Genomic DNA, 15,483 nt, shown 5'->3' with positions numbered 1-15,483 from the left:
CTCAAATGTTTACAGACTAATACATTTTAAATGAATAGTGCTAATGCTAGTTTTATTATCTTCTGGCTTAGACATGATGTATAATTGTATTCCACAATAACATTTGACCACATTCCACTATTGCACTGCCAAAAGAGAATTTGGAATGTAGTTTTATCACAGAAATCTGGCATGTTTCATTCAGTAATGAAACACACAAGTGAATTGTAATTTGTAAATAATTTGGATTTCCTGCAACTGGAGAAAAGTCATTTTGCATGGTCCTAAATGGAATTGTTTAGCCTACTTAGAATCTCAAATCTAACTTGTTTATTTCAGGGAATCAACAATTTATAAATACCACTTATTCCACGGGTTCCTTTTCAGACCACCTCATTATTGAATACCTATTTTGACTGAAGTTGAAATTTCTTCATTAGAATTGGAGTTATATTTTAATTTGTATCTTAAATTGAAAGTTAACCTCATCCATGTGATAGAAGGTAGTATTCAAAGAAATGTTCACTGAGGAGTTTAATCTACATTTATTTCCCATTTCTCTTTTCCTCCCATTCACACACCTATGATGCTGTACCTGTGCATCTCTACGGTCGGATAAAATTAGGTGGAAAATCAAAAGGACTCCTTCCCTCCATTAATTTTTCCTTTCTTTTATCAATGTTTTCTTTAGATTTCTTTACATTTATTTGCATCATTTTCTAACTTTGTCTCCTTGCTCTTGTTTTCTGTTTATTTTTTTTCTTATCCTCCTCATGCTCTTTATTTGGTTTTCTTGCCTTTTCCTCCCTTTTTTCACTTCAGTGTAAATACAGTCATAGATGTTTTTATTCTTTCATGGGATATAGGCATTTCTAGCAAGGCCTCTTAATCTCTTAAAGGAGAACAGCCACAGCTTCTCCAATCTATCCACAAAACTGATCTTCATCCCTGAGCTATTCATGTAAATATTTTCTGTACCTCTTTAATGCCTTCACATCCTTCCTAAAGTGTGATACTCAGAACTGGACACAATGTTCCAGCTGAGGCTGAACCAGTATTCTATATAGGTTTGTCATTACATGCTTACTTTTGTATTCCATCCCCTTATTTATGAAGTCCAGCATTGTTTTCTAAACCTGTCCTACGACCTTCACTGTTTTATGCACATTTACCCCCAGGTTCTTCTGTTCCTGGATTCAGTATAGAATTGAACCATTTATATTCCCTCTCCTTGTTCTTTCTACCAAAATGAATAATTTCAAACTTCTCTGGATTCAGTTACATTAAATGGTACCTATGTTCTTCATTCTTTCATTCTCCAGCTACAACTAATAAGTTACAATCATTCTGTACTAGCAGTTGAGAAGAGTGTCCAAACCCATCTCTGGTATGGTTCTGTTTGTGTCTTCCCGTAATGTTGACAATTCACCAGGCAATGTGTTTCTCAAGATAGCTGTTGGAAAGTTTCTTGTGTTACTTTACTGACAACACCTTGATTATGAACCAACCGTGATCAGTCTGCCTTGGTCACCAGCCAAAACCAGCTTCTGGCTATTAAGTTGAATTGTAAATCATTGCTCATTTTCAATGATCAACTTGCACAATGTCAGTTTATGTTGTATTCTTTGTTAAGTTACTTTTCAAAGTGTATTACCTTCATTTCCTGGAAGGCAATTCTGATTGTGAGGGTGTAGAAGCTTGATTCTCAGATACAAAGACCTTGTGGTTCAGTTAACATATGCATTTGCCCAAACCCAGGTCAGATAAGAAATCAGCTGTTTAAGAAATAGTATGATATGCTTACACGAGCATGCACTTATCTACTTTCTTCATCCATTAGTATGGCTGGGAGAATCTTTTGGACTTTTCAGATCTGTACCATTATCCATGAACTAGCCATCTGTTTAGGTTGACCGTCAGTGAAACAGTTTTAGCCAAATCACCTGTGTGTCCTAATCTCCAGCTGGTATCAGACAATTTTTAGTGTCTCCATTTGTGTCATCATTATGTTTATCCCAGCATATAAAGTTGTCTTTAATGTGGCAGCTAGCACAGCACATTCCTAGCCCAGGGGTTTGGGGGTGTGGTTCTCTGATCATTCCCAAGGAAACCCCAAGGTGTCAACATGGTTCAGTTACTTGCATTTGTGCCTTTGAGTCCGATGGCTGTGGGTTGAGCGCACAATTAAGGGTGACACACCAGGGCTGGGAGACTGCTGCACTGTTGGAGGTGCCATCCTTCAAATAAGGCAGTAAACTGAGAACATCTATATTCCCAGGTGATGTAAAAGATTCTATAGTACTATTTCAGAGGAAGGATGTGGAGTTATTTATCCCTCAACCATCATCACTAAAACAGATTATTTGGCAATGAGGGATCAATTGTTTTCCATTGAAATGTCCAAAGCAAATATTGATTCTGTAGGGCTGTGGTCATGTTTTCAATCCTGGAAAGAAATTGGGGAGGAAGAGGATGGCGGCAGTGGTATTGGGGGAAGGATTTCTGGACTTCGAAGTCCGGGCTTCTTTATGAGTCAGTATATATAGATACAGTACAGGAAATACTTCTAAATTATAAACTTAAAAGCAAACATATGAGGATAGAAAATATTATATAGTTTGTTCATAGCTAATTTTTAGTTATTTTATATATATACACACACACACACACGCATTGTTACCAACTCCTTTGTGGACTGTTGTATAAGTAGTTCAACAACATTTATTAGCAATGGCCTTTGTTGTGGCAAGATGCAATGAACTCTGTTGTGCCTAATTCCCTCTCTGGGAGGCTTCTGTTTACATCACGCATTGCCCATTGTGAGTCTAAATTCCAAGACCAGGGGTTGAAGATAAATAATAGAACTGCAACAACCAGTACCAGTAACTGCTACATATGACATGAAAAATCAATTGTTTCACAGTCATTAGGGAATTGTACATTATAGTGTCAGTAGCTGCACTCCAAATCATAGTATTAACTAAAATGATTGGAGTTCATGTTCAATCATCCCAAGTCTCTTCACCACAAGACCTTCTTTGTAATAGCTTGCCTCCAAACAGAAAGTGTTTTATCACATCCACCAATCAATATACTATCATTTGTGTGTTTTGTTTGGGGTAAAGGTACAACCTTTGTTCATCCCTTGTCAAGACTCTTTCTTCTTGGTGCTTTTGTGCAAAAGTGTTCATGTAATCCCCAGTACTGAAGCTGGCACAGTAGTCTACTGTGGTTTATTCACTCCTGGCTAGTTTTACATATAGACCCTTCTATTTGTAGTTGGAGTCACAAAGCACCCAACATTTTCAATCAACTCTTGCTGTAATTCTAGGCACCATCAGCTGTTTTAACTAGTCTCAAAATCTTGTACAAGTTTCCTATAAATCAAAGAATTTGAGTTATCATTTCAGTCTCCCACCACAAGTTTCCAACATGACTGCTGAGTAGGTATCTTCAAGGAATAATATTTCCAGCACTAAGCACCTATGACATCATTGGTTTTAGGAAAACTTCTTATCTGAAGGCATACACTGTAGAATTGAAAACCTTTTGTCCACATGGTACAGTTTCAGTCTTTTAAGACTGATATTTTAAATTTGCATTTAAAAATGCTGCTAGCTCAGTAAGCCTGAAATTCTGCTACTTAAGATACTATTTCCAAAAACAGTGCCTGGCTCTGTTTTAATACAGGTTAGTACGGTTAGTACTTTAATGCTGCATGTGTTAGCAGTAGATCACACCATTATTTTACATGTGGATGAGGCAACCTTCGAACATCTTTTTTCAGACAAAAATTGAGTTTCATTTTGCCTCAGCAAAATGTATCCACCACTTCACATGTTGTCTTTTAATATTCATAGAATAAAAATCCACAGTTTGATTTAGGAACAATTTGTTTGTAAACTTATTAAACAAAGGTTTTTGGATAGCAGTATTATCACTTTGCAGCACTTTCTTGGGCCAACATATGGAGCATTTAATTCCAGACTGTCTCTGTGGCAGCAACCTTGAATAATGTGCATGCTTACAGTAAGCATTGCTGTCTTGACTGAGCCTTTCAGGGCAATGAATATCTAGGAGTTAAGCTCCACAGTGCCTTGATGTTTCTGCTGTGTACCACTGCCAGTTTTTCTGTTTTGATATGCTCAAATTTTATGTGGTGGTTGAACACGAGGAAAATTAAATTTCCCACTATAGATACAGTGTTTGCTCATTTGACTTTCATTTATAAAGCTTCCTCCCAACCAATCCTGCATTGCTTTTTCTCTCCTTATGTGGCTTGGAGTTGATCTACTGTTCACTGTTGGATGATTCAGTGCTTTTGCTCTTGTTTGGAATTTCAGTGCAGCTTCCTCTGGCCAAAGAACTAATGGCAAGGTCCAGAGCAAGGAAGGCTACTTGACTACGCAGGGCATGAAATTCTGAAAGCGACAGCATCCTAAGGTTAGCATCCCTGTCCCCTGTGGGATGATAGCAAATGTTCAATTTGTACATGGAGGCTGAAAATCTATGAAGATAAACAAGACCATAGCTACCTTATTCCACTCATACTAACTTATTAAAATTCCTCTCCACATAAACAAACACACTTTTATATTGTACTACATGAGTGTACAATGACATAACATTGTAATTTATTTTGATTTAGAAAAATCAAGGTATTCAACAATGTATTAAAATATGAGACTTTGCAGTTCATCTGCAAGCAGATCTCTCCACAGACTACAGATGTTTGTGATATAGCTTGAACTGTTAACCAATGGATCCAGTTATCGATATTGGGCAACATGTAGAGCAACACCACTTTGCTTTTAAAATTTTGTTTGCTGATTCTAATACATTTATGGAAGCAGCACAGAAGGAGGTCATTCAGCCCATTGTGTCTCCATCAACTCTTTGAAAGAGCCAACCAATTAGTTCCACTCCCTTAATCTTCCGCCCCGTGACCCTGTAAATTTCCCCCATTCAAGTATTTATCAAATTGCTTCAACTTGCCTTTCAATCAGTGCATTCTAAATTGTACAATTTTTTGTGTAATTTTATTTTTCTAATGTTGCCTCTGGTTCTTTTGCTAATTACCTTCAATTTGTGGATTTTGGCTACCAACCTTTCTGTCACTGCAAATAGTTCTTCTTGGTTTATCCTATCAAACCCATTGATGATTTTGAACACCTGTCAAAACCCTCTTTGCTCAGTGGCGAACAATCATATTTTCTCTAGTCTTTCCACGTATCAAAGTCTCTCATCCATGCTGCCATGCAAGTAAATCTCCTCTACATCCTCTCTTGAATCCTTAACCTCCATCTCTGCTGTTTCATTGTGTGCTTCTACGAACTTTTGAAGATCAACAGTCCTATTTTAAAGACCAAATTGATTGCCCTAAACAGTGCCCAGAACTGATAATAGATTCTATGGGTTTATAGTTCAAGCTTTATCTTGGACACCTTCATACTGCTGTAGCCTGTGGAGATTTGCTTGCAGAACAAGGTTAAATCTCAGCCCCACGCTTTCTTTGAGTCTCAGAATGTGGTGCCTAGAATTGGTCATAATACTGCGGCTCGGTGGTTAATGTAGGTTGAGCATAACTTCCTTGGTTTTGTATGCTTTTTAACAGTTATCTGAACTTGTCATTCTGCCTTCAAACATTTTTGTGCATACATCCCATTCTCTGTTCATACATCCCCTTCAAAATGGTGTTTAAATTCTCTTCCTTCATTCTGCCTACCAAAGTAAATAATTTCACAATTTTCTGCATTAAATTTCATCTGTCATGCATCTGTCCAATTCGCGAGTTTATTTGTGTCCCCTTGAAATCTGTTACTATCCTCCTTGCTGTTTATTAAGTTCCCAGGTTTTGCTTCTTCTGCAAACTTTCGAATTATACCTTGTATATCTAAGTCAATGTAATTTATATATAATATATGAAAAAAAAAGTGGACCCAACACCGACCCCCTGGGGGCCTCATTGCAGTAAGAAGTCTCACAACACCAGGTTAAAGTCCAACAGGTTTATTTGGTAGCACAAGCCACTAGCTTTCGGAGCGCTGCTCCTTCATCAGGTAAGTGGGAGTTCTGTTCACAAACAGGGCATATAAAGACTTCTTACTGTGTTTACCCCAGTCCAACGCCGGCATCTCCACATCATGGCCTCATTGCACACATTCCTCCAGTCTGAAAAATTATTGTTCACTTTATATCCCTTAACAAATTTAATCTTGAGTTTCAATTTGCTAAGACTTCTCTTGCGTCTTACTTTAGCAAAAACCCCTTGAAAGTCCAAATATATCACATCAACTGCACTACCTTCTTCAGCCCTCAGTTACTTCACCAAAGTATTCATTCAAATTGGCCAAACCCCTTTCATATCACACTGGATGTCATTAATCCATATCTTTTCAAGTTCCAATTAATTTTGTCCCAGATTAGTTTTTCTCAAGGTTTCACCAGTGATGTTAGATTAGCTGGCCTGTAGTTGCCAGGTGTAATCTTCTCTCCTTTTGTAACAGGGAAAAAACTTTTGTGTCCTCCAGCACTATTCCCATATCTAAGGTGGATTGGACTATTGTGGCTAGAGCCTCTAGATTCTCCACTCTTACTTTCCTTTGCAGCCTGGGGTGCATCCTATCCAGATTGGATGTGACTTCTCTATTTTGAGTGCTGCTAACTTTATATGTATCTCCTCTATCAATTTTTATACGATTTACCACTCCTTTACGATGGCATTGGTAGAATCACGTTTTGCTGTGCAGGCAGGTACTCTGCATATCTTCTATCTCCACATTCAAATCGTTTTGGCACTAATCAATCCCAATCTTCCTGTGAGCGCCCTTTTACTATTTAGAAGATATTTTAGTGTTCCTTTTAAGTTACCCACAATCTATTCTCATGTTGTTTTCACCTCTCATTTCCATTTTTAGTTCTCTTTCTGCATTCTGCTTGGTCCTCTACTGAATTATAAACCTAATAATAATTATATCTTTATCTTTGGTTGTCCTTCATTTCTCTCTCATGGGACATGTGTCTAGTCTATATCTGAACTGTCTTCTCCATAAAGAACTCCCATTGCTCATTTACTGTTATACCTGTCAATCTTTGATTCCAGTTCATCTGGACACAACCTTTTTCAATTCACTGAAATTAGTCCTTCCCCAGTTGAGTATTTTCCACATTTGATTTCTCCTTGTCCTTTTCCATAGTTCCACGATGAAATTGTGATCATAATTTCGAAATACTCCTCCACTAAACAGTGCTTCACTTGCTTTACTTCATTCCCGGAACTAGATCCAGTACTGCTTCTTTCCTTGTTGAACTGGGTTAAGAAAATTAGCATGCACTGATTTCAGGAATTCCTTCCCTTTGTCTTTAGTTGGTTAGTTGAAGTCTCCCATTTGCACTACTCTGAACTTTTCACATCTTTATAGAACTTTGCCTGCAAATTTGCTGCTTTATTCCTTCTTCAAGGCTGTCATACTTAAACTATATAGTGCCTTAATCAGACTCCGATCTCACCTTGGGTAAGTACTATGTCTATTTCTGGTCACCACATCATAAGGGTTGCAGTCAAGCCGTCAAAAGATTTCACAAAATAGCTGCAAGGCTGATCCCTTATTTCAAAGGACTGTAATGATGAGGTTAAAAACTAAAAAAGCTAAAAGGAAATGGCTTCATAGAGGAACATAAATAGTAAATGTAATTGAAAAGTTAAACCCCGATTTTAAAAAAACAGCACTTGCATTTTTGTAGCATACTTGATGTCAAAAAAATGTTCAGTGGTACTTTACAGGACCATAAGAAACAAATGGAAATCAAACTAAAGAAGGAAATATTAGGAGGGATGAGAAAAGGCTATCAGATGGATTTAAGGAGGGTTTTAAAGGGGAAGCATTTTGGGACATAATTCCAATTTGTCAAACATAGATGATTGCCTGCAGTGGTGGGGTCAAGGGAGGCAGGGCTACAATTAGGCAAGTCAGGGACAAAGTGTTCTGGGGTTGTTGTATAGCTGTAGAAGGTTAAGGATGGGGTGTGTGACTGTGAAAGGACTTGAATACAAGGATAAGAATTTTAAACTTAAGAACCAAGAGCAAATACAGATGCTAGATATGAGGGGCTTGATGGATGGAATGAGTGGGTAGGATAATGGAATAATCCTGGAATAATTTGAAAAAAAGGTTGTATTCTATTGGAATTTATTTCTTTGAATGATTGAGACAAGATAGGTTGAATGATCTTCCTCAGCTGGTATCTATTCTGGCATAATGTAAAATTTACTCCTATTGCCGATATTCCCAGCTCATAGCAGGAGCCTGTAAAACCTAAGCATATTTCCCATAATCATTTTATGTACGTTTATATTTGATCTACATTTTATGTACGTTTATATTTGATCTACATTTTATGTACGTTTATATTTGATCTACATTTTATGCATGATAGGTGTTACTGTTACAGCCAATCATACTGTAAATTCCATGCTGTAACTGAGTGGATCATCAGACCTGATCAAAAAGAAAAACTCAGCATAGGAAAGCTTGAACTGAATATCATTGACAGGGTTGAATCAGTAGGTGGCTGAGGACACTTGATTCTGTTTTCATGGCATTGAAATGCTCCTTTGACAGAAACAAGAGAATATGATTTTCACACAGATATTGAATGACAGCAGAAGTAAGGACTACTTCAGTGTCATAGAGGTGAGGTGAGAGTGCATCAAGGTGTATGCTGTAAGAAAGCTTCTCAAAGGATTAAGATGCGATGCAGACATACTTAACTTTAAACAAAGTAATCCAAGATGAAGGAAATGGAAAATCGATCTCATAGCAAAAATCTGGTGCTGACAGGTGTTAAACTATCAACTTGTGTCATTTCAAAAAATAAAATTAATAGTGAGATTTGAAAATGAATTAATATATGACCCATATTACTATCTTGTCATTAACTCTTATTGCATAGCATTTTATTGAATATCTGTGCATTTTATGATACTTAAGTTCCACACAGCTTGCATTCCAGTTTCTTGGTATTGTCATGCAAGGTGCTCCTGGAAAACTTTGAAACTTGAAAGTGTTCTAAATCTTCAATTGCAATGAATTCGGCTTGTGGCCTAATGAGTAAAAACACCATGTGATGTGGCTTTAAGCCATTTACACCAGATGGGTCCAAATTCCTTTGCTGATCTGTGTTAAGTTAGCTGATTATGATTGAGGCAATAGCTAGTGTGTTGCAATTGGACTCAATGCCTCTGTATTTGGTGGTTTGAGGGAGAAGGAAGTCTTATTTCTAATTGCTATCAGGTGATTCCTGGAAATTTTAATGTATATGGTGCTGAGTGAAAACCAAATCATGCGCAATTGTTTTGTTTGCCATGAAGAATTACCACTTTCCTGATGCTCCAGAGGGTGCCTGGTGTCTGTGGAACATTGAGGAATTCATATTTTCGAGAGAGGCAGGGAAAAAGGGAGGAATAAGATGCAATAAGTATACAGTGGATTGATCATCTCTGATCAAGCCCTATTTTGCATGAGAACAATGAGTGTGTGTGGCATTACAGCTGAAACTCTTAGTCTTCAGCTGCAGTGAGCTTGCTGTATTTGTGTTTTGTGGCAATAATGCTGCACCTATTTGTCACACTGCAGCTGAACTGTTTTACCCTCATACAGTTTGAGATGGTGCAGTGACAGAAGTTCAGCTGTCACATCATAAAGCTAAATATTTGTGTGCATTTTCTCATTGATTTCTGAATCACAGAGAACCTGATGAAATTGGTTCCTGTTTAGATTTTCAAAGTAATGGCATGTGAACAGAGGGAGCTCAGGATACCAACATTTTATCCTTTATAATTCCCAAAACGTGCAAGTTTATTTGAAAATAAATCTGCCCATAATCTATTTGGTATGGAGGAATTAAAATCGCTATTTCTCAAATTCACCATCTATTTGTTATAAAAGAAAATAACACGACTAAAATAAATAACACAAATTTAGGGAGTATCCAGCTTTCCACCTTTTTACTCAGATGAAAAAAATGTATTCTCTCTGGTGTGCAAGGAAGGGTGAGAATGATTGCCATTGTTCCATTGTATGGTTTGTAGTATCAACGAAGCAGCTTCCCTTTTTAGATATCAAAGCAAGCACATTCTTCTTAGTAGAAGTAAGGCAAGAGAGTCTGATGGAAAAAACCAAATAGAAATCTCTGATAATCTTAGGTGAACTGTAGATGGAGATCAGGTCGGACAGACAGGGTAGCTGGTTGATAGTTTGAAGTAGGAAAGCTGCTTAAAAGTTAAAAGTCAGTGTGGAATGGGAACAGAGAAAGTTGGTCACTCATGGCAATCATGCAGTAGTTGTTAATGAGACGAGGTGGGTAAGAGAACAGAGGCATTGTGGCTGCAGCATGATTGATTGACCGCATACTGTTGAGGTCACTGTTGCCTAGATCCTACCATCTTAACAAAACAGACCAAGACTTCAGTTTTCCTAGAGAATGCTGGCTCTGTAGAACAAAATGCTACAGGATGCAATTAATACTAAAGAAAATACTAAATTTGCTTTGGGAATAGAAGAGGTTCAAAATATCGTGGTGGACAAATTTGGAACCAAGAATAGAAAATCAGAAGATAGAAAATAGCCTTGAATTATGTCCAAAGGGTATTGAGACAGTCCCATAGATCATTGAGAAATGGTCTTGATGTGTTAAGCAGCTTTTCCGATGTTTGATTATTTGTGATTTCCCCAGTAAATTTTTGAATGCCTAATGCATTAGAATAAAGAAACCATATTTATTACTGCTTTTCTGTTCTTGAATTGTTGTGGACTTTCCCTTGTAATAAATGAAGTGTAATTCCTGCCAGCAGATATAGAATACCTACAGTGCAGAAGTGTGGATCAGTGTAAAATTAGTAAACAGAGTCCATGGGCTCTGGAATCCTACCACCATAAATGATCCAATATATAATTTTTAAAGTATATTACAAGCCATTTTGGTTGCATGTCATCGAAACTGCTGGTGGATTTATATCCATATTGTTGCAATGCAAAATTTGTCCCTGCTAATTGCTGCTCTGAAACTACAGTATATACCCAGGCATCTAATGCTTTTGTTGCCAGAAATTGAAGTAAACCGAGTTATTCAAAACAGTTATGCTTTAGTATTGAACAGTATACACGTATATATTTTACTTTTTTTAGGGCGTAACAATTCCCAGCCAGAGGCGTTATGTATATTATTACAGCTACCTTTTGAAGCACAGATTGGATTACAAACCAGTGGCATTATTGTTTCACAAGATGCAGTTTGAAACGGTTCCAATGTTCAGTAGTGGAACATGCAGTAAGTTCTGTTTTCAGATGTTTAGCTATATATATTTGTTGGGAGGGACAGAAAATTGTATCATGTATTGCTGTTTCAGTTTGCTGTTGACCAGGGAGAGGGATAATATAATACATCAAATGATTTGAGCTGTACTTTACAGTATTATAACTGCATCTAGAACAAACATTTTGAACTGATATTTCTAACTAATGTAAGTAATGCTTTCTTAATATTTGATTGGACTGTTTTTTAAGTTAAAACAATTTGTTTAAAAAAAAGCTTATTCTCAAAGCATCGCTTATGCTGCTAAATAGAATCTACCTAGAATCCAGATTGAGAGAGATTAGAACCAGAAAGTTTCAGGTGGACGCTACCGTATGATATCTGCAGAGCTGTCCATTCATATTCCTACAGCTTAATTCAGTTAACCAGCTCTTGATGAGGTGAGGGTTTGGTGGTGGTGGGAACAATAATGTACTCCTTTAAAATGGTCAGTATTTATCAAACTAAAATTTGTTAACTGGGAATTTTTCGAGATTGCATGAATATGGGATGAATATAATGAACTAGAATCATAGAAACCCTACAGCACAGAAAGAGGCCATTCGGCCCATCGAGTCTGCACCGACCACAATCCCACCCAGGCTTTACCCCCATATCCCTACATATTTACCCACTAATCCCTCTAACATACGCATCTCAGGACACTAAGGGCAATTTTAGCATGGCCAATCCACCTAACCCGCACATCTTTGGACTGTGGGAGGAAACCGGAACATCCGGAGGAAACCCACGCAGACACGGGGAGAATGTGCAAACTCCACACAGACAGTGACCCAAGCCGGGAATCGAACCCAGGTCCCTGGAGCTGTGAAGCAGCAGTGCTAACCACTGTGCTACCGTGCCGCCCCTAAAAATATATTAAAAATAATTATTGCTATTTTCATGTTTTAATCAACAATCATTAGTATGTCCTTTCATGCTACTCAAATTAGATAAGTTTGATTCCACATGCATTTCAATACTCCTCTCCCCCTCCCCCCAACCCCTGTTCTTCTAGAGAAGGACATGTGTTGATGAATATATTGAGCATTGGTACTGCTCTGGGTGTCTGACCAAGTGGCCATTACTCATAATTGAAACTGGAGAGTTGACTGGCTATTTTGATATGGGGAACATCACTGCCAAGTTTGTCTGTCTTTCACATACTAATTATCTAGCAGGAATCATGAGATACAGTCAGAAGCAAAAGTATGTTTTTTTTTCCTTCCTCTGCCCATTCCTGGCCCAGGAAAGTCCATTGTAGTGCCCTTTTGCCGCCATAATTGAGAGATGCAATTTTAGACAGAGCAGAAATGCAGCCCTCTATTGCCTAGTACTACTAAAGCGACCGGAAGCACCGCCATATATTTTTTTAAATGGGTGTAGTTCAGTATTAAGGAATAGCATACCCAATCAGGTGTACCTCCTTTCTTTATCAAATCAATGTTCCAGTTTGAAGTGAATATCTACTATTCTCCAAACAAATTTATTTTTTCCATTTGCCAGGCAGATATCCTTATTTATTTAGATAAATGGGCAGTTTTCTGCCATGACGCATTCTGATGATCATCCAGGGTTGTATTGTCCTTAGTTCATGTCAAAACCATGGCAGCAAAGATTTTCATCCTATTGATGTGGAATGAGTTTTTGCCCCAGCCCACAAATGAAAGGCAGCTAGCTAACCCATTGTACCCTTTTATTTTTCTATCTAAAATTTTATTTTAAAAAGTTAATTGAACCTGTAGGAATGAAATTTCATAAAGCTGTAACAAAGTGCTCAATCTGTCACTTAATTGATTTCCTTTTGAAGTTGTACACCATTTTTAAAGTTTGAAGCTTCATGGGGGCAATGCTTAATGCTTCTGCATCTCCCATTAAAGAGCATTCGGAAGCAAGATCCTGTCTTGGGGAAAGAGGTAGATGTTGGATTATTGAAGCAGAATTTTAAACTTTGATTACTCTTGAGATAAACCCTTTAAGTTTTAAACTCATGTGCCACTGACACCAGTATCATTTTGCCTTATTATCTGGCTATTGTCTTGAAATGTACAGGTTAAATTAATATTTCAATATAATGAATTTAATTTCCACATGAATTTCTAAATTATGAATTCTCAGTTAGCGTGACTCTTCAAAGTATGCTTGTTTACAAAAGGAAGCCAGTATTCAATTAGCAGAAGATCTTTTAAAATAGTTTGTCGCATTGTTTTTGAAGGATAGATTATGTTATGGCTCTGAACATTTAAATTGTCACCTGAAACCACCAAACTTGTCATCTATATTGGGCTGCATTAGAAATTTTGCACTTTACCGACATGAAATATGTTTTAGTGAACATTTCCCTTTTTTTGGCGAGAACTGAAAAGCTAAATCTCTTTTGTTCTTTCTTAGATCCTCTGTTTGTGGTTTCACAGCTGAAGGTGAAGATCTTTACTTCCCCTTTGGGACCGACCAGGCGTGAAGACAAGTACATGTATTTTGATTTTCCTCAACCTCTGCCTGTGTGCGGAGACATTAAAGTGGAATTCTTCCACAAACAGAACAAGATGATGAAAAAGGTTTGTTTTTACTAGATCTGGAGTCATTTTAATCTAACTAGTGTACATATCTTGAGATACAGCAAGAACACCAGCTTTGGTCTATAAAGTGCAAGGGGAAATCTTGCCTTCAGTAGCCTTTTTAAAACAAATAGAAATGGAATGAATTTTAACAGTGATTAATTTCAGCTGTTTGATTTCCACCCCGATATTCCATCACCAAAAAGCATTCAACAGTCAAACATAACACTAACTCTGCTTGCAAAATAAATTCAATCTATGTGTACAAATTATAAAAGCAAAATACTACTGATACTGGAAATATGAAATGAGAACAGAAATTTATGGAACTACTCAACCGAGCTGGTACCATCTGTGGAGAGAGAAACAGAGTTGATGTGTCAGGTCAATCACCTTTCATCAGAACATGTGAAAGTGTACCCAGTTAAACGTTGCTGTACATCTGTTTAACCCCTGGGTTGCTGGAATGATTTGAACATGACATTTTGAAGTTTTGTCTCATTGTCTAACATAAACATTCATAATGAAAATGTGTCCTTGTTTATTGTATTTAAAAATTGCCCTGTACAACTAAAGCTAAAATCTACTTGCACTGTCTTTTGCAATTCAGTCCCTTCTATTTTTACATTTAACTGTAACATTATTTAACTGTTGTTCTGACTACATTATATATTTTTCAACAAAGAAAACCACTTATCTACATTATTTTACTTAATATTTTGTTTTCTTTAATGTACTAATCACATTGACAAAATGGCTTTTGACTGAAAACCAGCTCAACATCTGATTTTTAAGCTACTTTGACCTTGAGCTGTGAAAATTGATGTGGTCATATAAGCAAACAGGCCAATTCTAGATAATATTTATGTGCCAAATAGAGGAATGTAATTTCTTGATGAGTCACCCTGTTGTTTGTAGCAACCATTAGATAAAGTGGCTCCTGCACAGAGTGTAAGAATTAAAGCACAAATATTCCCAAAATGACTAATTGGTTTTCGGTATCAGCTTAATTCCTGGTGCAGCAGATGAAATTCTTAACGTGATCAAAAATGAGGATGTAGATTTTCAAATGTTTAGATAAGTTGTAATACGGTTTTAGAGTGTGTTAGTCAACCAAGTTTAGTTAACTTTTGTGTCCACTACTGTCACCATTAGACTGGCAGGTATTACAATCTGACTTTGTTTTGCTTGACTAGATCGGTATTTACAATAAGGAAAATTAAAGCTCAATATTTTCGGTTTACGGTTGCATGTATAATGTTTCTTGTAATAAATAGGAGAACTGGGTACTGAAATGAGTCAGACACAGGACTTCAGTCTTGGGACCTGGGTTCAAAGTAATTGGGTGACAGTTTCCTCTTTTAACTTGCTATGAACCATAAAACTGCAGAAATTTCAAAGCACAGAACTAGGCCATTCGATCTAGTATGTCTGCTGTGCTAGATTGTTTGAGCAACATATTACTAATCTCAGTGCCCTGCTATTTCCCTGTATGTAACCCCATATCTTCCTCTGTTTCAAACTTCTGTTAAATTTGCTTTTGGCTTTCTCTGCTTCACTGGAAATATTTCCAATATCTCAAGTCTCTTTATAG

The 15,483-nt window shown here is 37.1% G+C and overlaps 1 protein-coding gene across 2 annotated transcripts in view; it reads left to right on the top strand.

Annotated features, from left to right (window-relative positions):
- Positions 1 to 15,483, top strand: part of ptenb (phosphatase and tensin homolog B) — a 165,897-nt gene that overhangs the window by 134,172 nt on the left and 16,242 nt on the right. Inside the window, exons 2-4 of one of the 2 annotated variants that reach the window (XM_078223582.1) lie at positions 4,323 to 4,422; positions 11,166 to 11,307; positions 13,723 to 13,889. In XM_078223582.1, coding sequence (XP_078079708.1) covers positions 11,265 to 11,307; positions 13,723 to 13,889 — 210 coding nt within the window. In that variant the 5' untranslated portion in view covers positions 4,323 to 4,422; positions 11,166 to 11,264. The remainder of the gene's footprint in view (positions 1 to 4,322; positions 4,423 to 11,165; positions 11,308 to 13,722; positions 13,890 to 15,483) is intronic. The other variant, XM_078223581.1, reaches the window with a different exon arrangement.

This window comes from Mustelus asterias, chromosome 11 (genome assembly GCF_964213995.1).
Source record: "Mustelus asterias chromosome 11, sMusAst1.hap1.1, whole genome shotgun sequence".
Taxonomy (NCBI): domain Eukaryota; kingdom Metazoa; phylum Chordata; class Chondrichthyes; order Carcharhiniformes; family Triakidae; genus Mustelus; species Mustelus asterias.
Note: the sequence above shows the minus strand (reverse complement) of the source record. Positions and strands in the feature narration are given on the sequence as shown.